Here is a 24,667-nt window from a genome sequence, read left to right on the forward strand (position 1 = left end):
ATCTGTGTGTGGCATTGCATTAGTCTTTTACAAGAATACATAAATACAAACAGAATAATAATACACCATCTGTGTATGTGTGGAGACATTTCACCCCAACCAATGTAGGCGGAAAGGCGGTGTACATTTGCAAATACTGTGCAAAGAGCTACGTCAAACATGCCACAAAGATGCAGCAGCATATAGACAAGTGCCCAATAATATATCATTATTGTAATTCCCCATATATTCCCATTAATTCCCATGGACGGTGTCCAACTTTGAATAATCAAAAAATGGTCAATATTTACAAACTTCCCAAGCTTTACTTCCCGTGGTAAATTTCCGGAAAGTTTCCGGAAATTTACCGGAACCTTTCCACCCCTTTGAACCCTAGTAAGAAGCAAAAGAAAAACAATCCACCATATTTTTAATGCACCCTAAGATTTATTGTTAAAATAAAGCCAATAATGAATTTTTTTGTGGTACCCTTTATTTAGAAAATTATTGAAAAGTACCAAAATCCATTTTGGTACCGGTCCAAAAATATTGGTATCGGAATTTTTTTTTTTTTGAAGCCCTAATATTTAATGGGTTTTTTTTCCACTGTAACATTACACACAGTTTGAACAGTAACACTGTGTTTGGATATTTATTTAAGTGATTTTTTGGTGTACCACTAAATGGAGCCCGGGATAGGATAGAATACACTTGATTCATCCCACAATGGAGAAATGATGTGGTTGTTTCACATACAAAAAGTCCACAAAAAATGAAGTCAAAAAAGTATCAAAACAACAGAAGAATAAGTGATTATTACATTTGAACAGAAGTGTAGATAGAACATGTTCAAACAGAAAATAAGCAGATATTAACAGTAAATGAACAAGTGGATTAATAATCAATTTTTACAGCTTGTCCCTAATAATGTGTACAAAATAATAGGTGTATAAATGACACAATATGTTACTGCATATGTCAGCAGACTAATTAGGAGTCTTTGTTTGTTTACTTACTACTAAAAGACAAGTTGTCTAGTATGTTCACTATTTTATTTAAGGACTAAATTGCAATAATAAACATATTTTTAATGCACCCTAAGATTTATTGTTAAAATAAAGCCAATAATGCCATTTTTTGTGGTCCCCTTTATTTAGAAAAGTATCGAAATACATTTTCATCTGGCTTTGGTGATCTTAGAAACCATACCTGTATCAGTTTGATCCAATCTAAAGTTGCGTTGAAAAACGGGCAATGCGAGTACGACAGATCCAGGTCAGCAAAATCCGGATTATCTGGACCGCAGAGTCGACGTTACTAATGTTGGTCAGGTAGTCAAGTTGAGTTTTGATTGGTAACACCTGTGCATTTCTGCTTCTCCATACCACAAATGGCAGCTAAGGTAGACCAGGTCCATACAAGAAACTCCGTCCATTCATTATTTACTGAGAAATCAAGGGAACATGAACCAAAGGCAAGTAAAAATTAATGTATCCACAAAATTAATGTGTCCGCTCAGTCGTTTTATGACTCATCCCTTGGCCCGGACGCTCCCTCACAAACTTTTATGGGAACTGGTTAAGTAATTTTGAAAATGAGTCCCTGGGTCCGTCGTTGCCAAATACTTTTTTTTTCTTTTTTCCGGTGATTGTCAAGGAGTTGAAAATTGTTTTTGTTTTTTTTTGTGAACATGCTCCCAAATGTGCGCATTTGTTCTGATACCGATATTGGAGCCGTGATTATTGTCCGATACTGATGTTAATCCGATACGATATCATGCGTACGTGGTGTTAAAAAAGGCGAGAGCAGGTGAAATGACTCAAACAGAACACTGGTAGGTATGAAAAACTGGTCTTTGAAATTGAACCGTTTTGGATCACAATAATTCCTTCATTTAAAGCACATGTGTCAAACTCAAGGCCCGGGGGCAAAATCTGGCCCGCCACATTATTTTATGTGGCCCACCAAATTATTATTATACCAAATACATTGCAAGAATCGGTTTGAATCAAGAATCGATTCTGAATCGAATCGTCACACCAAAATCGATTTTGAAAAGTTAAAAAATATATATTTTAGAATCAATTTAAAAAAAAAGATGTTTTTAACGAGGAGCTTTTCTAACCTGTAAGCTGTTTTGAAAAAGTTCAATTATAATTATTATACCAAATAATACATTGCAACAATCGGTTTGAATCGAGAATAGATTCTGAATGCAATAGTCACACCAAAATCGATTTTGAAAAGTAAAAAAAATATATATATTATAATCAATTTTTAACAAAAGACGTTTTTTTTAACTAGGAGCTTTTCTAACATGTAAGCTGTTTTTGAAAAAGTTCAATTATAAATATTATACCAAATAATACATAGCAAGAATCAGTTTGAATCAAGAATCGATTGTGAATTGAATCGTCACACCAAAATGGATTTTGAAAAGTTTAAAAAAAATATATATATAAGAATCAATTTTAAATAAAATATGTTTTTAACTCTGAGCTTTTCTAACCTGTAAGCTGTTTTGAAAAAGTTCAATTATAATTATTATACCAAGTTAAACATTGCAAGAATCGGTTTGAATCGAGAATCGATTGTGAATCGAATCGTCACCCTAAAATCGATTTTGAAAAGTAAAAAAAAAAAAAAACATTAGAATCAATTTTTAAATTTTTTTTTTTTTTTAACTCTGAGCTTTTCTAACCTGTAAGCTGTTTTGAAAAAGTGCAATTATAATTATTATACCAAATAATACATTGCAACAATCGGTTTTAATCGAGAATCAATTCTGAATCGAATAGTCACCCCAAAATCGATTTTGAAAAGTAAAAAAAATATATTACAATAAAAAAATGTTTAAATAAGTTTTTAACTACAAGCATTTGTAACCTGTAAGCTGTTTTGAAAAAGTTCAATTATAATTATAGTACCAAGTTATACATTGCAAGAATCAGTTTTAATCGAGACTCGATTCTGAATCGAATAGTCACCCCAAAATCGATTTTGAAAAGTAAAAAATATATATATATTAGAATCAATTAAAAAAAGGCGTTTTTAACTCTGAACTTTTCTAACATGTAAGCTTTTTTGAAAAAGTTCAATTACAATTATTATACCAAGTTATACATTGCAAGAATCAGTTTTAATCGAGACTCGATTGTGAATCGAATAGTCACCCCAAAATCGATTTTGAAAAGTAAAACAAATATATATATTAGAATCAATTTAAAAAATATATGTTTTTAACTAAGAGCTTTTCTAACATGTAAGCTGTTTTAAAAAAGTTAAATTCTAATTATTATACCAAGTTATACATTGCAAAAATCAGTTTGAATCGAGAATCAATTCTGAATCGATTAGTCACCCCAAAATCGATTTTGAAAAGTAAAATTAAAATATAAATTAGAAGCAATAAAAAAAATAAAAAAAATTAACTCTGAGCTTTTCTAACCTGTAAGCTGTTTTAAAAAAGTTCAATTATAATTATTATACCAAACACATTGCAAGAATCGGCTTGAATCAAGAATCGATTCTGAATCGAATCATCACACCAAGAATCGGGATGCGATCAAAGATTCCTATATAATCCTTACATATGAATAATAATGCCGTACATTGACACTCCCCCTTGATTTAATCGGCGTGTGCTTTTGTGGGGGCTCACGGGTGGGCGGCCATCGAGATCCGTCCGTCACCCGTCCGACCTGTCACCACGGCAACCCCTCCCAGGGAGGGCAGGGGAGTGCAGAGACGAGCGAGGTGTGAACTTAAATAGCAGAGAAAGCCAGAAGAAGACGACAGGTGACAAGCGGGAGAAGTGAAGGCTTGGGGGGCCGGGCGGGGGTGGATGAGGGGAGTCAGATATGGCGTTGAAGTGACAGCAAGGCCGGGGGAGAAGATGGAAGGAGCATTGAAATTCCACACCAGCGACTTGCTCCACACTTGAAGGGAAGCATCAGACTCCCGAGCTCGCCTCTGTATTGTTCTCTCCATTTTGCAGCTGCCACTCGCCCGTGTGGGTGTGGAAAAGTAAAACAGACACCGTATGAAAGCCACGTCCTGGGCTTGCATATTTGCTGCCAGTCGCTGAGGATTCCCCGGTTTTCCGTCAAGGGGACAAAAAGCTCCTTCAGTTCCCGTGAGTGCCGTGGTAAGATCTCACATGTAGGCTTTTTGTGGCATATGCATTTGTTCGGGCTGGGATCATTTGGGCACCGTGCCATTCCATTCCATTCTTGGGGGTAACGATTCCATTCAGAATCGATTCTCAATTCAAAATCATTGAGTGCCAGTTCTATGATTAACTACATTCCTCCATAAAATAGATAAACAGCTCCGTCTATATTACTTTAAAGAAATGGTGTTTAAAAAAATTCTACCCAAATATTTATAAAACCCAAAACCAGTGAAGTTGGCACGTTGTGTAAATGGTAAATAAAAACAGAATATAATGATTTGCAAAACCTTTTCAACTTATATTCTATTGAATAGACTGCAAAGACAAAGATATTTAAAGGCCTACTGAAAGCCACTACTACCGACCACACAGTCTGATAGTTTATATATCAATGATGAAATCTTAACATTGCAACACATGCCAATACGGCCGGGTTAACTTATAAAGTGACATTTTAAATTTCCCGCCACACTTCCGGTTGAAAACGTCTATGTATGATGACGTATGCGCGTGACGTCAATGGTTGAAGCGGAAGTATTGGTACACCATTGGATCCAATACAAAAAGCTCGGTTTTCATCTCAAAATTCCACAGTATTCTGGACATCTGTGTTGGTGAATCTTTTGCAATTTGTTTAATTAACAATGAAGACTGCAAAGAAGAAAGCTGTAGGTGGGATCGGTGTATTAGCGGCTGGCTGCAGCAACACAACCAGGAGGACTTTGACTTGGATAGCAGACGCGCTAGCCGACGCTAGCCGTCGACCGCATCGATGATCGGGTGAAGTCCTTCGTCGCACCGTCGATCGCTGGAACGCAGGTGAGCACGGGTGTTGATGAGCAGATGAGGGCTGGCGTAGGTGGAGAGCTAATGTTTTTAGCATAGCTCTGTCGAGGTCCCGTAGCTAAGTTAGCTTCAATGGCGTCGTTAGCAACAGCATTGCTAGGCTTCGCCAGGCGGTACAGCATTAACCGTGTGGTTACAGGTCCAGTGTTTGGTAGTATTGTTGATCTTCTGTCTATCCTTCCAGTCAGGGGCTTATTTATTTTGTTTCTGTCTGCATTTAAGCACGATGCTATCACGTTAGCTCCGTAGCTAAAGTGCTTCGCCGATGTATTGTCGTGGGGATAAAAGTCACTGTGAATGTCCATTTCGCGTTCTCGGCTCTCATTTTCAAGAGGATATAGTATCCGAGGTGGTTTAAAATACAAATCTGTGATCCACAATAGAAAAAGGAGAAAGTGTGGAATCCAATGAGCCAGCTTGTACCTAAGTTACGGTCACAGCGAAAAAAGATGTGTCCTGCACTGCACTCTAGTCCGTCACTCTCACGTTCCTCATCCAGGAATCTTTCATCCTTGCTCAAATTAATGGGGTAATCGTCGCTTTCTCGTTCTGAATCGCTCTCGCTGCTGGTGTAAACAATGGGGAAATGTGAGGAGCCCTTCAACCTGTGACGTCACGCTACTTCCGGTACAGGCAAGGCTTTTTTTTATCAGCGACCAAAAGTTGCAAACTTTATCGTCGTTGTTCTCTACTAAATCCTGTCAGCAAAAATATGGCAATATCGCGAAATGATCAAGTATGACACATAGAATGGATCTGCTATCCCCGTTTAAATAAGAACATTTAATTTCAGTAGGCCTTTAACGTTCAAACTGGAAAACTTTGTTATCTTGCTATCTTGCGGTTTCTGGACAACCTTCCCTAGTCACTGAACCACTTGCTGCTCAATTTAGGATCACTTTGAATTGGTTGTTTGCCCTTTTTGATTGACATCTCTGAAAAGATTGACATGAATACATGAGGAACCCAACAATTAAAAAAAAAAAAAGATGATAGGTACGATAATCAATTAGATCTACAAACCCCAAAACCAGTAAAGTTGGCATGTTGTGTGAATAAAAAGTGAATACAATGATTTGCAAAACCTTTACAACTTATATTCAATTGAATGGATTGCAAAGACAAGATAATTAACGTTCAAACTGGTAAACTTTTTTTTTTTTGCAAATATTAGCTCATTTGGAATTTGATGCCTGCAACATGTTTCAGAAAAGCTGGCACAAGTGGCAAAAAAGACTGGGAAAGTTGAGGAATGCTCACTTATTTGGAACATCCCACAGGTGAACAGGCTAATTGGGAACAGGTGGGTGCCATGATTGGGTATAAAAGCAGCTTCCATGAAATGCTCAGTCATTCACAAACAAGGATGGGGCGAGGGTCACCACTTTGTTTAAGAAGAAATTGTTTAAGAACAACATTTCTCAACCAGCTATTGCAAGGAATTTAGGGATTTCACCATCTACGCTCCAATATATCATCACAAGGTTCAGAGAATGTGGAGAAATCACTGCACGTAAGCAATGATATTACGGACCTTGGATCCCTCAGGCGGTACTGCATCAAAAAGCGACATCAGTGTGTAAAGGATATCACCAAATGGGCCCAGGAACACTTCAGAAAACCACTGTCAGTAACTACAGTTTGTCGCTACATCTGAAAGTGCAAGTTAAAACTCTACTAAGCAAAGCCAAAGCCATTTATCAACAACACCCAGAAACGCCGCCGGCTTCGCTGGGCCCGAGCTCATCTAAGATGGACTGATGCAAAGTGGAAAAGTGTTCTGTGGTCTGACGAGTCCACATTTCAAATTGTTTTTGGAAACTGTGGACGTCGTGTCCTCCGAACCAAAGAGGAAAAGAACCATCCGGACTGTTCTAGGCACTAAGTGTAAAAGCCAGCATGTGTGATGGTATGGGGGTGTATTAGTGCCCAAGACATGGGTAACTTACACATCTGTGACGGCACCATTAATGCTGAAAGGTACATACAGGTTTTGGAGCAACATATGTTGCCATCCAAGCAAAGTATTTTAATGGACGCCCCTGCTTATTTCAGCAAGACAGTGCCAAGCCACATTCTGCAAGTGTTACAACACCGTGGCTTCATAGTAAAAGAGTGCGGGTACTAGACTGGCCTGCCTGTAGTCCAGCAATGTCTCCCATTAAAAATGTGTGGCGCATTATGAAGCCTAAAATAGCAGAAGGGAGACCCCCGGACTGTTGAACAACTTAAGCTGTACATCAAGCAAGAATGGGAAAGAATTCCACCTGAGAAGCTTCAAAAAAGTGTCTCCTCAGTTCCCAAACCTTTACTGAGTGTTGTTAAAAGGAAAGGCCATGTAACACAGTGGTGAACATGCCCTTTCCCAACTACTTTTGCACGTGTTGCAACCATAAAATTCTAAGTTAATTATTATTTGCAAAAAAAACAAAAACCTTCTAGATTTGTATGGCCAATACTGTTTATCTTTCCCTCATCCCTCTCTTCAAACGTGAGTGAAGACTCCACTACCGACCTGATAAGACCTAATAAGTCCGGACGAGAAAGAGATGATAGACTATTATCTGCTCACAGATGCTACCTGGTGGTGGTTTGAGCACACTGCATCTTCCACTCCTTAATGCTTCGGTCACACATAAGGGTGGGAACCCAGAACCGGCTCCCAGGGTTTCGATTCCTGGGAATCATTTGACAGTTTTGTGAACAATTCCCTTATCCATGCATGTGGGTACGCGTGACGTCACCACGGACTGCGCCGATCAGAAGCACGGGCGTGAGAATTATTCACGAGAAAGGAAGACGACTGGGCAACTTTTTGGTCTAATCTTCACTTGTGACAGAATCATTTATTTTGCTATCATTATTTCAAAACTAAATATTTTTACCTGGCTCCCCGTTGAGTCTGAGAGTCTTTTTAGACCTCACTGTTTGTGCACTCATGTTTTATTCTATACTAAACAAAGTCCTGGGTCATCCCCGTGGCCTCCTGCCGGTCGGACGTGCCCTAAACACCTCCCTAGGGAGGCGTTCGGGTGGCATCCTGACCAGATGCCCGAACCTCCTCATCTGGCTCCTCTCCATGTGGAGGAGCAGCGGCTTTACTTTGAGCTCCTCCAGGATGACAGAGCTTCTCACCCTATCTCTAAGGGAGAGACCCGCCACCCGGCGGAGGAAACTCATTTGGGCCGCTTGTACCCGTGATCTTGTCCTTTTGGTCATAACCCAAAGCTCATGACCATAGGTGAGGATGGGAACGTAGATCGACCGGTAAATTGAGAGCTTTGCCTTCCGGCTCAGCTCCTTCTTCACCACAACGGACCGATACAGCGTCCGCATTACACCTCCCGCTACCCCATACCCCTAATCCTGCCCCCCCCCCCAACCACGCCCACCTCATCCTCCTCATGCTCTCTCAGGGAGAGCATGTCCCAAATTCCAAGCTGCTGTTTTGAGGCATGTTAAAAAAAGTAATGCACTTTGTGACTTCAATAATAAATATGGCAGTGCCATGTTGGCATTTTTTTTTACATACATGACTTGAGTTGATTTATTTTGGAAAACCTTGTTACATTGTTTAATGCAGGGGTGTCCAAACTTTTTCCACTGAGGGCCGCACACGGAAAAATTAAAGCCTGCGGGGGCCATTTTGATAGTTTTCATTTTCAAACCATAACAAAATATATGGATTTTTTTTTTTTTTTTTTTTTACCTTTAGGGCTCCCGGGGACCATAAAGGGTCTAAGTCATTAAAATGTTAAAAACAAGTCAAATATATTTTTTATTTTTTTTATTTAACGCTTACAGTAAATCTCTACAGTATATCAACTTCAGGTTGATATTAAATTTAAAAAACCAAAAAGGTTTTATGCCTTTTCTGTCAAGACAACTTTGTTTTGTATAATAAAAGTGAAATATGCAGTATTTCCCCCACTGCCCAAAACATTCAGAAATAAATGTTTGATGTGAAGTAATTAGAGCCTTAAAAACATCAATAATGCAGGACACCATTGATATGAATTCATTGTTATTTTTGAGTAATCACAGTGAAAAGATCAATAAAATCCCATTAAATATATTTGGGATCAAAAAGGTGCCCCACTCATAAAGTGATACATTTTTATTAGTTTTGTTTTACTTTCAACACTTAAGTTACGAGCTCAACTTCAGATATATCTGTCGATTTTACATTTGAACTATTATTTTGTTTGTTTTATGCTCTTTTGTCAAAGAAAATGTTGATGTTTTTGTATGGCAACCACACAATATATGCAATATTTTCCACATAAAACATTTTAAAGTGAAATATTTGAAATAATTGGAGCCTTGAATAGGTCATTATTGACTTTTTTTTTTTTTGAGCAATGGCAAAAAAAATAAAATAAAGATAGACAAAAGAAAAAAAACAGCCTGCATGGCAGCTTTGTGTCAACATTGCAACTTTTTCTAGTCAGATTTCACCTCATTCCACTTTTTTTAATGTTTTCTTTTCTTTTTTCTGCAATATCATTTCCAGAATGTGTGGCGGGCCGGAAAAAACAATTAGCTGCGGGCTGAACTTTGGACACACCTGGTTTAATGCATCCAGCGGGGCATCACAACAAAATTAGGCATAATAATGTGTTAATTCCACGACTGTATATATCCGTATCGGTTGATATCGGAATCGGTAATTAAGAGTTGGACAATATCGGAATATCGGCAAAAAAGCCATTATCTGACATCTCTACACACCATATTATATATTTTTTTCATAAACTGTTCCATCCCAAATCACTGGGATGTATATACACTACCGTTCAAAAGTTTGGGGTCACCCAAACAATTTTGTGGAATAGCCTTCATTTCTAAGAACAAGAATAGACTGTCGAGTTTCAGATGAAAGTTCTCTTTTTCTGGCCATTTTGAGCGTTTAATTGAGCCCACAAATGTGATGCTCCAGAAACTCAATCTGCTCAAAGGAAGGTCAGTTTTGTAGCTTCTGTAACGAGCTAAACTGTTTTCAGATGTGTGAACATGATTGCACAAGGGTTTTCTCATCATCAATTAGCCTTCTGAGCCAATGAGCAAACACATTGTACCATTAGAACACTGGAGTGATAGTTGCTGGAAATGGGCCTCTATACACCTATGTAGATATTGCACCAAAAAGCAGACATTTGCAGCTAGAATAGTCATTTACCACATTAGCAATGTATAGAGTGTATTTCTTTAAAGTTAACACTAGTTTAAAGTTATCTTCATTGAAAAGTACAGTGCTTTTCCTTCAAAAATAAGGACATTTCAATGTGACCCCAAACTTTTGAACGGTAGTGTATATACTAAATAGTCCAGTGAGTGCAGGTATGTTTTCACCAAGTAAACATTTAAGTCGGAGAAGACCATATTAGTCATGAAATGGAATCAATGGCTTCCCCTCAATTATAGGTCAACCGGTCGCAGAAACATTTGGCCGGCTCCTCCAGGCAGCAGATGGTGAGCTCGGCACTCGGCAACACAAATGGCCAGCAACTGCACGTCGACCGCCGTGTCATTAGGAATTCTCTCGTGCACCGAGGAGAAACCTGCAGGCGGACATGTTGGACTTCACGTGCTAGCGGGGAAGTGGAATTAATCACCGGGGAACGACGTGCATGTCATTTTGGCTGAGGAGCTGACAAAAAATAAATAAATCGCACCCTTGTGTGCCCGAGGAGTCTGGCTGAGCTTTGTTGAGGAGTACCAAATAGCAGATTTGGCTTCTAAACGGGCAGGCTGGTGGTGGATTTAAATGCAGAATGAATACGTTGAGACGAAGAGGGATTTAAACGCATGGGTGGTCATGTCGCATTAAACACGCGTGTCCTGGCGCGTGCGGGCACCGACATGTGCGCTCGCGTGCGGGCTTCCCGACTCCCGGCCTGGACGCAGATGGCACACTGACACGGAGCGTCGCCGGTGAAACTCGGGTGCCATGGATTTGAAACGAAAACCATGATTGATTGCAGCACCGTCGCCTGGAGTCCAGTATTTTGCCCCCAAAAAAAAAACAAAGAAAAAAAAAGAAACGGTGTCAAGGTGGGTCAGACGGTCCAAACTGGCAGGTGTTGCTGCTGCAGGGGGGGGGGGGGGGGGGGTCTGACTGTGAGGTATGTGCACCTGACTGGGAGCGAACATTTCGTGCTAAATAAGATACCAGCGGAAGCAGATTTATTTATTTTTTCCATCAACAGGAGAAAGGGAACATTAAGCATACCGTATTTTTTCGCACTTAAAATCCTTACATTTTCTCAAATATCGACAGTGCGCCTTATAACCCGGCGCGCCTAATGTACGGAATCATTTTGGTTGTGCTTACCGACCTCGAAGGTATTTTATTTGGTGCATGGTATGATGATAAGTGTGACCAGTAGATGGCAGTCACACATAAGAGATACGTGTAGACTGTAATATGATGGCAGTCACACACAAGAGATATGTGTAGCCTGCAATATGCAGCAAAAAACACGGGCAAGCGGTACTTTTCCAACAGAGTATAGTACTATTTTTTATTTATTAGTACCGCAATACTGTACTAGTACTGCCATACCGTACAACCCTAGTGTGTATGTGTGTGTATATTTGTATATATATAAAACAACACATTCAAATATATATGTATTCACACACACACATATACGTACATACATACATACATACATACATGTATATATGTCTAAACACTCCCAGTTGATAGATTTCAAATTTGAAAAAAATCTGTCTAAAGTGCACTTATTAAGGATTAATTATGATTATACTTTTCAAACAGAGTATAGTACTGTTTTTGATTTATTGGTACCGGAATACTATACTAGTACCGGTTTACTGTACTACCCTAGTGTGTATGTGCGTATATATACAGTATATATATATATATAAACACATACAAATATACACTACCGTTCAAAAGTTTGGGGTCACATTGAAATGTCCCTATTTTTGAAGGAAAAGCACTGTACTTTTCAATAAAGATAACTTTAAACTAGTCTTAACTTGAAAGAAATACACTCTATACATTGCTAATGTGGTAAATGACTATTCTAGCTGCAAATGTCTGCTTTTTGGTGCAATATCTACATAGGTATATAGAGGCCCATTTCCAGCAACTATCACTCCAGTGTTCTAATGGTACAATGTGTTTGCTCATTGGCTCAGAAGGCTAATTGATGATTAGAAAACCCTTGTGCAATCATGTTCACGCAACTGAAAACAGTTTAGCTCGTTACAGAAGCTACAAAACTGACCTTCCTTTGAGCAGATTGACTTTCTGGAGCATCACATTTGTGGGGTCAATTAAACGTTAAAAATGGCCAGAAAAAGAGAACTTTCATCTGAAACTCGACAGTCTATTCTTGTTCTTAGAAATGAAGGCTATTCCACAAAATTGTTTGGGTGACCCCAAACTTTTGAACGGTAGTGTATATGTATTCACACACACATACATACATACATACATACATACATGTATATATTTCTAAACAGTCCTAGCTGATAGATTTCAAATTTGAGAAATATCTGTCTAAAGTGCACTTATTAAGGATTTATTATGATTATACTTTTCAAACAGAGTATAGTACTGTTTTTGATGTATTAGTACCAGAATACTATACTAGTACCAGTATACCGCACAACCCTAGTATATATATATATATATATATATATATATATATATATATATATACACATATATATAAACACATACAAATATATATGTATTCACACACACACATATACATACATACATACATACATACATGTATATATGTCTAAACACTCCCAGTTGATAGATTTCAAATTTGAAAAATATCTGTCTAAAGTACACTTATTAAGGATTATTTATGATTATACTTTTCAAACAGAGTAAAATACTGTTTTTGATTTATTAGTACCGGAATACTATACTAGTACCGGTATACTGTACAGTACAACCCTAGTGTGTATGTGTGTGTATATGTATATATGTATATATATATGTATGTACACTACCGTTCAAAAGTTTGGGGTCACCCAAACAATTTTGCGGAATAGCCTTCATTTCTAAGAACAAGAATAGACTGTCGAGTTTCAGATGAAAGTTCTCTTTTTCTGGCCATTTTGAGCGTTTAATTGACCCCACAAATGTGATGCTCCAGAAACTCAATCTGCTCAAAGGAAGGTCAGTTTTGTAGCTTCTGTAACGAGCTAAACTGTTTTCAGATGTGTGAACATGATTGCACAAGGGTTTTCTAATCATCAATTAGCCTTCTGAGCCAATGAGCAAACACATTGCACCATTAGAACACTGGAGTGATAGTTGCTGGAAATGGGCCTCTTTACACCTATGTAGATATTGCACCAAAAACCAGACATTTGCAGCTAGAATAGTCATTTACCACATTAGCAATGTATAGAGTGTATTTCTTTAAAGTTAAGACCAGTTTAAAGTTATCTTAATTGAAAATAAGGACATTTCAATGTGACCCCAAACTTTTGAACGGTAGTATATATATATATATATATATATATATATATATATATATATATATATTCACACACACATACATATATACATACATACATACATGTATATATGTCTAAACACTCCTAGTTGATAGATTTCAAATTTGAAAAATATCATACTTTTCAAACAGAGTATAGTACTGCACCGGTATACCGTATAACCCTAGTGTGTATGTGTGTGTATATATATATATATACTGTATATATATATTCACACACACACACATACATGTATATATGTAAATTAACACTTGAATGCACAATATTTATGCATTTTAACTGTCTATTGTTTTTCGTTGAGGGCTTTTACATTAATGACACTGGCGTGGAAAAGACTACTTCCTGCTTTGTGGTGAACGATGCAAAGTTATTTTCATGCCTCACTACATTTACATGTTGATGCAGACCGTCACCGTCTTTTAATGGCTTCCTCTTTGATGCACGTGCCAACTTTGCACTACGTTTCATGGCAATGGTTTGTGCAGTTTTCGTGCAATCCTTCAACAAACACGCACGCCTTCAGTATTTAAAAAATAAAAATAAAATAAAAACCTTCAACCTTTGTGGCGGAACTTGGGAATCCTCCCCTTTTTTTCCAATCCCCTCGGGTTTTGACATTTAGATGATAAAAAAAAAGTTCCCAGTGAGGGTTGCAACGTTTTTTTCGAGTTCAACTCACCGCAAACAACGAAAAAGACCAAACTGCAAAAATAGTGGCCAGGCTACGTTGACAAAGCAAGAAAACTTGAAAAAATGGTCCCTTATTTTCCTATTTTTGTTTCTCTTTTTTTGGCCAAAGTGGCACCGAGTTGCCGCCCGTACCTCTGCAGTAGGGCAAGGGGAAATCCCACGCTGCGGTTCCGGCTGACGTGGCGAGGCAGGACAGCGTGGTGTGACCCTCCAACACGTGGCCCGGGTTGCAGCTGTAGCGTATTTTGTCCCCGATGTTGAAGGTGGAGCCTTGCTGCAGCCCGTTGACCAGCAGCCCGGGGTTGCCGCACGTGTAGCTGGGCAGAGCTGAAAGGGAAACAAACAAAAACTGTACTTTAACTTCCGTTACGTAAGCCGGCGTTTTTCAACCGTTGTGCCTGATTGCTCAAAAAAAACAACTAAATAATTATAATCCCCAAATAACGTGTCTGTGCTGTGTAGAGATTGGCAGAGTAGCCATGTAATACTCTTCCATATCAGTAGGTGGCAGCAGGTAGATAATTTAAGTTACAACTGCATTCTTTTTGTTTTGTTTCAGTTTGACAAATTCCTCGGTAAATTCACCAAAATGTCACCGTGGAGTTATTGAGTCTGTTTAGCTGATTGGAGAGCTAGCTTGCGCAGCTAGCTGGTCCATGACGACGACTTCTGTTTTGTTTGATCAGCCGTTTTACTGCCGTGTTACAGACACCGTTTGGAAACAGTTGAGGTATGTAAATAAACATTTACAATATATTTTTGTGTAAATAACTCATTTCGCAACGTATATATATGTGGCTTATAGTTTGGTGCGGCTAATATATGGGGGACAATGTTTTCCCTAAAATTTAGTGGGTGCGGCTTTTATACCGGTGCACTCTATAGTCCGTAAAATACGGTACTTATCCTTCCACTTAGTTAATTACTTTTTTACGAAAAATACTGGCAATTAAAATGAGTCCCTCAGTGTTATAAAACAAAGTGTATGTACCATTTTACCGTAGGCTATTTAAAGTTGAACATAAGTAACGATTGAAGACCATTCCTACTACTTTTTACATTTATATTTTCAAAGCACACTTTACGAAGTTTTGGTCTAAATTAAAACTTTTCAAGCATAAAAAAAAAAAAAAAGTAAATGTACTGAAAATATCAAGACAATATAGAAAAAAAATGCATTTCTTTCAATATGCATCATTAAAAAAAAGGGTAATATTAAAAAAAAAAAAAAAAGGATAGATGTTGATAGTCCAACTCATACTGCCAACGCTATGGAGATGATATCAGGAGAAAAGATAGTTTAGATAATAATGAGTTATATATTGGAATATGGGATCCATTATTTACATTTGTTTCAACTATTAAATTAACTTAAAATATGACTTATTTTATCTTTGTGGTAAATATTGATCACAATGTGTTGTCAAGCTCATGAGATGCGATGCAAGTGTAATTATTTATTGTTTAGAAATGGCTGTGATGATAATGTAAATGAGATTTTTTTTAATCCCTGTTATGGTGGAATTGTTATTAATATTGATACTGTTGTTGATAGTATTGATTTTTGTTTGACTACTTTTGGATTGTTTTGTGTCATGTTTGTGCGTTCTCTCAATTGCTCTGTTGAGTGCTATTCCGAATGTTGCTGGGCCTGGTTTGGATTTGGAATTGGAATTGTATTATTGTTGTATTTTTTTGTGCCCTGCGATGAGGTGGCGACTTGTCCAGGGTGTACCCCGCCTTCCGCCCGATTGTAGCTGAGATAGGCTCCAGCGCCCCCCGCGACCCCGAGGGGAATAAGCGGTAGAAAATGGATGGATGGATGTATTATTTTGTCGGACTGATTATTAATTTTAAAAAATAAAAAATAAAAAAAATGACCAGACAGTGCGTGTATTTTTGCACAAAGTATCAGACCGGTATCACTGATACCAGAGTGATTTTTTACTGGGTATCGGATGGGAAATAAAATGAGTGGTATTGCACATCACTAGATTGGGACATGGTACAGTAAACGTGTGAAAACATTTTTCTATGGCTGTGATGATAAAGTAAATGAGATTTTTTAAATCTCTATTACGATGGAATTATTATTAATATTGATACTGTTGTTGATATTATTGATTTTTGTTCGACTACTTTTGGATTGTTTTGTGTCATGTTTGTGTGTCCTCTCAAATGCTCTGTTGAGCGCTATTCTGAATGTTGCTGGGCCTGGTTTGGATTTGGAATTGTATTATTATTGTATTATTTTGTTGGACTGACTAACAGATCATTTCGTGTTACCATGGCAACGCTATTCACGAACAAAAAACCCCCACCTTTTGTCTACTACGAGACTAAACGGCTAACGAACCCCCACATATGATATACCGTCGGTAAGGTCTAGTTTGCGCCGATAGGCGTTATCTAAAATTGGGAACATTTTGTGTTTCCACGGCAACGCAATTCACGAACAAAAAAACCCCACCTTTTGTCTACTACGAGACTAAACGGCTAACAAACCCCCACATATGATATACCGTCGGTAAGGTCTAGTTTGCGCCGATAAATTTCGTGTTACCATGGCAACGCTATTCACGAACAAAAAAACCCCACCTTTTGTCTACTACGAGACTAAACGGCTAACAAACCCCCACATATGATATACCGTCGGTAAGGTCTAGTTTGCGCCGATAAATTTCGTGTTACCATGGCAACGCTATTCACGAACAAAAAAACCCCACTTTTTGTCTACTACGAGACTAAATGGCTAACAAACCCCCACATATGATACACCGTCGGTAAGGTCTAGTTTGCGCCGATAAATTTCGTGTTACCATGGCAACGCTATTCACGAACAAAAAAACCCCACTTTTTGTCTACTACGAGACTAAATGGCTAACAAACCCCCACATATGATATACCGTCGGTAAGGTCTAGTTTGCGCCGATAAATTTCGTGTTACCATGGCAACGCTATTCACGAACAAAAAAACCCCACCTTTTGTCTACTACGAGACTAAACGGCTAACGAACCCCCACATATAATATACCGTCGGTAAGGTCTAGTTTCCGCCGATAAATTTCGTGTTACCATGACAACGCTATTCACGAACAAAAAACCCCCACCTTTTGTCTACTACGAGACTAAACGGCTAACAAACCCCCACATATGATATACCGTCGGTAAGGTCTAGTTTGCGCCGATAAATTTCGTGTTACCATGGCAACGCTATTCACGAACAAAAAAAACCCACTTTTTGTCTACTACGAGACTAAACGGCTAACAAACCCCCACATATGATATACCGTCGGTAAGGTCTAGTTTGCGCAGATAAATTTTGTGTTACCATGGCAACGCTATTCACGAACAAAAAAACCCCACCTTTTGTCTACTACGAGACTAAATGGCTAACAAACCCCCACATATGATATACCGTCGGTAAGGTCTAGTTTGCGCCGATAAATTTCGTGTTACCATGGCAACGCTATTCACGAACAAAAAAACCCCACTTTTTGTCCACTACGAGACTAAATGGCTAACAAACACCCACATATGATATACCGTCGGTAAGGTCTAGTTTGCGCCGATAAATTTCGTGTTACCATGGCAACGCTATTCACGAACAAAAAAACCCCACCTTTTGTCTACTACGAGACTAAACGGCTAACAAACACCCACATATGATATACCGTCGGTAAGGTCTAGTTTGCGCCGATAAATTTCATGTTACCATGGCAACGCTATTCACGAACAAAAAAACCCCACCTTTTGTCTACTACGAGACTAAACGGCTAACGAACCCCCACATATGATATACCGTCGGTAAGGTCTAGTTTACGCCGATAAATTTCGTGTTACCATGGCAACGCTATTCACGAACAAAAAAACCCCACCTTTTGTCTACTACGAGACTAAACGGCTAACGAACCCCCACATATGATATACCGTCGGTAAGGTCTAGTTTGCGCCGATAAATTTCATGTTACCATGGCACCGCTATTCATGAACAAAAAAACCCCACTTTTTGTCTACTACGAGACTAAATGGCTAACAAACCCCCACATATGATATACCGTCGGTAAGGTCTAGTTTGCGCCGATAAATTTTGTGTTACCATGGCAACGCTATTCACGAACAAAAAAACCCCACCTTTTGTCTACTACGAGACTAAACGGCTAACAAACCCCCACATATGATATACCGTCGGTAAGGTCTAGTTTGCGCAGATAAATTTTGTGTTACCATGGCAACGCTATTCACGAACAAAAAAACCCCACCTTTTGTCTACTACGAGACTAAATGGCTAACAAACCCCCACATATGATATACCGTCGGTAAGGTCTAGTTTGCGCAGATAAATTTCGTGTTACCATGGCAACGCTATTCACGAACAAAAAAACCCCACTTTTTGTCTACTACGAGACTAAACGGCTAACAAACCCCCACATATGATATACCGTCGGTAAGGTCTAGTTTGCGCCGATAAATTTCGTGTTACCATGGCAACGCTATTCACGAACAAAAAACCCCCACCTTTTGTCTACTACGAGACTAAATGGCTAACGAACCCCCACATATGATATACCGTCGGTAAGGTCTAGTTTGCGCCGATAAATTTCGTGTTACCATGGCGACGCTATTCACAAATAAAAAAAAACAGTAGACACACAACGGAGCCCCTCAGTACAAAAATCATGTTTTTTTTCTATCTGCGTTGGTGTCGAGCATGTTTGCTAGCAGTTAGCGTGCATTAGCACGTGAACTGCTTTTTTTGCTAAATGTACTCTCTCTTCTGGCCCTGTGATGCGGTGGCGACTTGTCCAGGGTGTACCCTGCCTTCCGCCCGAATGCAGCTGAGATAGGATCCAGCACCCCCCGCGGCCTCAAAAAGGGACAAGCGGTAGAAAATGGATGGATGGATGATTAGTAATTAAAAAAAACAATAAAATAAAAATAAATAAAACACTGACCGTGCATGAATTTTACTGAGTATCGGATGGGATGGGAAATAAAATGAGTGGTATTACTCATCTGGGCGGTATAGCTCGGTTGGTAGAGTGGCCGTGCCAGCAACTTGAGGGTTCCAGGTTCGATCCCTGCTTCCGCCAACCTAGTCACTTCCGTCGTGTCCTTGGGCAAGACACTTTACCCACCTGCTGCCAGTGCCACCCACTCTGGTTTAAATGTAACTTAGATATTGGGTTTCACTATGTAAAAGCGCTTTGAGTCACTGGAGAAAAGCGCTATATAAATATAATTCACTTCACATCACTAGATTGGTGTGAAACATGTTCCATGGCCGTGCCAGTCTTGCAAGGTTAAGAGCAGCTTGAACAAAACCAGTTACAGTATTTGCTACAAAAGCCACTTTAAATCCTGCACAGTCCCACTCCCACAAAGTCCAAAGCGCGTGTGCTGGACTTTGGCTGCAACTCTGCCTCTCTGCAGGGACCCGGCGGAGGACAGAATGGCTTGGACACGGCCAGGGTTTACTGGCGTGGCACCAACACCCCGCTCACTTCCAGCTCACACGCATTAGAAAAGCCTCACAAATGGTTTGTTTCTGGAAAAAAAGCTCTTTGGTCGCGTCCAGTTCCTGATATTTAATCATTTCTTCCACACATAATGACTTTTAAGTCCCAGGCACTCGCCCAGTTTTGTCGGTCGTTTACCCTGCAGCAGAACCACCTGCTCCCAATGCGGCATTATCACTGGGACGAGGCGGTGCCAGTAAATATATTTTACTATAGCTTTTTTTTTCCCCAAAAACGCTACATTCATTATCTCAATTTGATATGTTTGAGCAGATAAAAACTGATAAATTAGATACAGTCGTGGTCAAAAGTGTACATACACGTGTAAAGAACATCATGTCATGGCTGTCTTGAGTTTCCAATCATTTCTACAACTCTTATTTTTCTGTGATGTAGTGATTGGAGCACATACTTGTTGGTCACAAAAAACATTCATGAAGTTTGCTTCTTTTATGAATTTATTATGGGTCTACTGAACATGTGCACGGTCAAAAGTATACATACAGCAATGTTAATATTTGCTTACATGTCCCTTGGCAAGTTTACCTGCAATAAGGCGCTTTTGGTAGCCATCCACAAGCTTCTGCTTGAATTGTTGCCACTCCTCTTGACAAAATTGGTGCAGTTCAGCTAAATGTGTTGGTTTTCTGACATGGACTTGTTTCTTCAGCATTGTCCACACGTTTAAGTCAGGACTTTGGGAAGGCCATTCTAAAACCTTCATTCTAGCCTGATTTAGCCATCCCTTTACCACTTTTGAGGTGTGTTTGGGGTCATTGTCCTGTTGGAACACCCAACTGCACCCAAGACCCAACCTCCGGGCTGATGATTTTAGCTTGTCCTGAAGAATTTGGAGGTAATCCTCCTTTTTCATTGTCCCATTTACTCTCTGTAAAGCAGCAGTTCCATTGGCAGCAAAACAGGCCAGAGCATAATACTACCACCACCATGCTTGACGGTAGGGATGGTGTTTCCGGGATTAAAGGCCTCACCTTTTCTCCTCCAAACATTATGCTGGGTATTGTGGCCAAACAGCTCCATTTTTGTTTCATCTGACATCACATGGACAAAGATAAGACCTTCGGGAGGAAAGTTCTGTGGTCAGATGAAACAAAAATGGAGCTGTTTGGCCACAATACCCAGCAATATGTTTGGAGGAGAAAAGGTGAGGCCTTTAATTCCAGGAACACCAACCTACCGTCAAGCATGGTGGTGGTAGTATTATGCATATATATTCCAATTGAAAAAAATATATAAAGACAGAACAATAAAATCATGGACAGCCATAAGTGTTTACATTTTACATTTTGCTTTATATTTATTATTTTACTTATTTTTTGCCTGGTTTTGTATTTGTTTTGTATCATCCCGTGAGGTGTATATTACTTCTTTTGTTTTTTTGTTCGGTTTGTACTTCATGGAGTTTTGCACTTGTGTATTTTTAGTGTGTTTTTGTTATATTTGGATGTAATTGTTGGTTTATACATCATTAAGTAAGACTACGTATTATGTTGAAGGGGGCAGGAACATATAAGATTTTTCTTCATCCTGCTCCTTCTCAGGCATTGATGTGTAACTGTATAACTGAATAATTGTGGTATAATTGTCTATCAAAGATGCACATCAATGAAGGAGATAAATAAAAATGAAATGAAAAAAAAAATGAAATGAAATATATATATATACATATACACACAAACACACACATATATGCATACATAAATGCATAAATACATGTGTATATATATATATATATATATATATATATATATATATACATATATATACATATATATATATATATATACATATATATATATATATATACATATATATATATATATATATATATATATATATATATATATATATATATATATATATATATATATATATATATATATATATATATATATATATATATATATATATAATATTTCATCATAATTTATCACATTTGTCTGTAGTTAACTCAAATAATGGTGATTAATAATAGATAAAAGTGTTTTAGTTGAGGTGTACCATCGATCATTTCCAAGTGTGTATTTCTCTCATCATGGGACTGCACACATTTGTCCAGAAATTTTGATTTTTAAGAACTCTTTAACACAAAATGGACATACACACTCTTTTACAGACACACAAACACATTCTATCACAAAAAAACATACACATGTTCATACATTGCCCTTTTTTTATTCATGGTAATCCTGCACGTGGGGTAATTATGTTACAGTTGGAAGGGTATTCATTTGGCCACATTCGTCCGGGTTTCCCTGACACATGAAACGTGACGAATTGGGGAGTTGCACTACCCACTTTCGCCGCCAATGATTAATCCCCCCCCTCTTCCTCTCATGCGAGATCCACCCAGGAATGGGGCGGTATGACTCCCCTACCTTCTGTGTATATTAAATGAAAAAAAAAGATGTCACTCATCCTCTAGTGTGCACAACTCAAGGATGGCCGTTGTGAAAACATTTAAATGTATTTTGTACAACAAAATACACGCAGAGGTGATGCTTGCATCTCTTAATGAAGTCAATTAAACTCAGAATCTACTTCAATCTTTCCCACTTCTAGTACATTAGAGTCATGTTTTTATCACATATTAAAGGCCTACTGAAAGCCACTACTAGCGACCACGCAGTCTGATAGTTTATACATCAATGATGAAATCTTAACATTGCAACACATGCCAATACGGCCGGGTTAACTTATAAAGTGACATTTTAAATTTCCCGCTAAACTTCCGGTTGAAAACGTCTTTGGATGATGATGTATGCGCGTGACGTAGCCAGTGAAACAGAAGTATTGGTACACCATTGAATACAATACAAAAAAGCTCTGTTTTCATCGCAAAATTCCACAGTATTCTGGACATCTGTGTTGGTGAATCTTTTGCAATTTGTTTAATGAACAATGGAGACTGCAAAGAAGAAAGCTGTAGGTGGGATCGGTGTATTAGCGGCGGACTACAGCAACACAACCAGGAAGACTTTGACTTGGATAGCAGACGCGCTACCCGATGCTAGCCACCGACCGCACGGATGATCGTGGTGAAGTCCTTCGTCCTTCCGTCGATCGCTGGAACGCAGGTGAGCACGGGTGTTGATGAGCAGATGAGGGCTGGCTGGCGTAGGTGGAGCGCTAATGTTTTTATCATAGCTCTGTGAGGTCCCGTTATACTAAGTTAGCTTCAATGGCGTCGTTAGCAACAGCATTTTTAAGCTTTGCCAAGCTGGAAAGCATTAACCGTGTATTTACATGTCCATGGTTTAATAGTATTGTTGATCTTCTGTCTATCCTTCCAGTCAGGGATTTATTTATTTTGTTTGTATATGCAGTTAAGCATCACGTTAGCTCCTTAGCTAAAGTGTTTCGTCGATGTATAGACGTGGAGATAAAAGTCACTGTGAATGTCCATTTCGCGTTCTCGACTCTCATTTTCAAGAGGATATAGTATCCCAGGTGGTTTAAAATACAAATCCGTGATCCACAATAGAAAAAGGAGAGAGTGTGGAATCCAATGAGCCAGCTTGTACCTAAGTTACGGTCAGAGCGAAAAAAGATATGTCTTGCACTGCATTCTAGTCCGTCACTCTAACGTTCCTCATCCACGAATCGTTCATCCTCGCTCAAATTAATGGGGTAATCGTCGCTTTCTCGGTCCGAATGGCTCTCGCTGCATTGAAAACAATAGGAAAATGTGAGGAGGCGAACAACTGACTACGTCACGCTACTTCAAGGCTTTTTTTAATCAGATACCAAAAGTTGCGATCTTTATCGTCGTCGTTCTCTACTAAATCCTTTCAGCAAAAATATGGCAATATCGCAAAATGATCAAGTATGACACACAGAATGGATCTGCTATCCCCGTTTAAATAAAACAAATTCATTTCAGTAGGCCTTTAAGACCTCATTCAGTCTTTGGACATCAAATGAAAGTCAAGAGACGCTTTTACAATATTTCCAGCGACGCACTTCCTCTTTGCTTCACATCCTGCCTCCAAATCCTCCTTTTTTAGTCTGTTTTGACCAAACAAAGTTGAATTATTATCGCAGCTTCCCCTCCATCATTAGCAGATTAGCGTTCGCACGAGGACGCCGCCTGGCTAGCATATCAACCAGCGTGACATTGTCTCGCAGAGCAACACAACGTACAGGTGTCACTATTAATTATTAACAGGCGGCCTTTGTTTGCCTATGAATAATTTCTCAGCCAAGGCGCTCACATCCAGCCGGATGCAGACAAATAAACGGAACACAACTATCGGATGAACAATAAACAATTTGCCTTATTTGCATTCATTGTTTGTCCTTTGTGTTCCATGAGTACTTTCTCTTTGGCAGCCTGACCGGTACATCCTGGCATTGCAATCACGTGACCACGTTTTGTTCTCCTCCCCGTGCAATTCCCAGAAGGCGAGTTTGAAATCTAAAACGACCGACAATTAGCCACATTCCTCACTTGTGTGAATGCCGGCCATTGCATTGCAATGTGGTGGAGCAGTGGAATGCTTGAAGAGAGGGAAGCTTCAGACATCTACTGAGAAATCTCAAGTTGGCTGTAGGACTGAAGGAAATATTAGCTGCAAATATCTCTAATTGGAGATACTATTTCTTATGTGGTCCATGTCCAAGTGCCCTTTTACAAAACTGCCATTGACTTTTTGGTTCAAAGTTTTTATTGATTACGTCGATATTTTTTTATCGTCACACAATCTTTTTTTTTTTAATTCATGTTATGTTTATAAAGTCAGTAAATATGTCCCTGGACACATGAGGACTTTGAATATGACCAATGTATGATCCTGTAACTACTTGGTATCGGATCGATACCTAAATGTGTGGTATCATCCAAAACTAATGTAAAGTATCAAACAACAGAAGAATAAGTGATTATTACATTTTAACAGAAGTGTAAATAGAACATTTTAAAACA

General features: G+C 38.8%; 1 protein-coding gene across 2 annotated transcripts in view; it reads right to left on the reverse strand.

Annotated features, from left to right (window-relative positions):
- Positions 1-24,667, reverse strand: part of csmd2 (CUB and Sushi multiple domains 2) — a 691,992-nt gene that overhangs the window by 470,349 nt on the left and 196,976 nt on the right. The window contains exon 1 of one of the 2 annotated variants that reach the window (XR_009822205.1): positions 1,189-1,835. Coding sequence is in view for 1 of the 2 variants with exons in the window: in XM_062030117.1 (XP_061886101.1) it covers positions 14,336-14,530 (195 nt within the window). In the remaining variant the exon portion in view is untranslated. Of the gene's footprint in view, positions 1-1,188; positions 1,836-14,335; positions 14,531-24,667 lie in introns of those variants that run through there. The other variant, XM_062030117.1, reaches the window with a different exon arrangement.

The sequence above is a fragment of the Entelurus aequoreus genome, linkage group LG20 (assembly GCF_033978785.1).
Source record: "Entelurus aequoreus isolate RoL-2023_Sb linkage group LG20, RoL_Eaeq_v1.1, whole genome shotgun sequence".
Lineage (NCBI taxonomy): Eukaryota > Metazoa > Chordata > Actinopteri > Syngnathiformes > Syngnathidae > Entelurus > Entelurus aequoreus.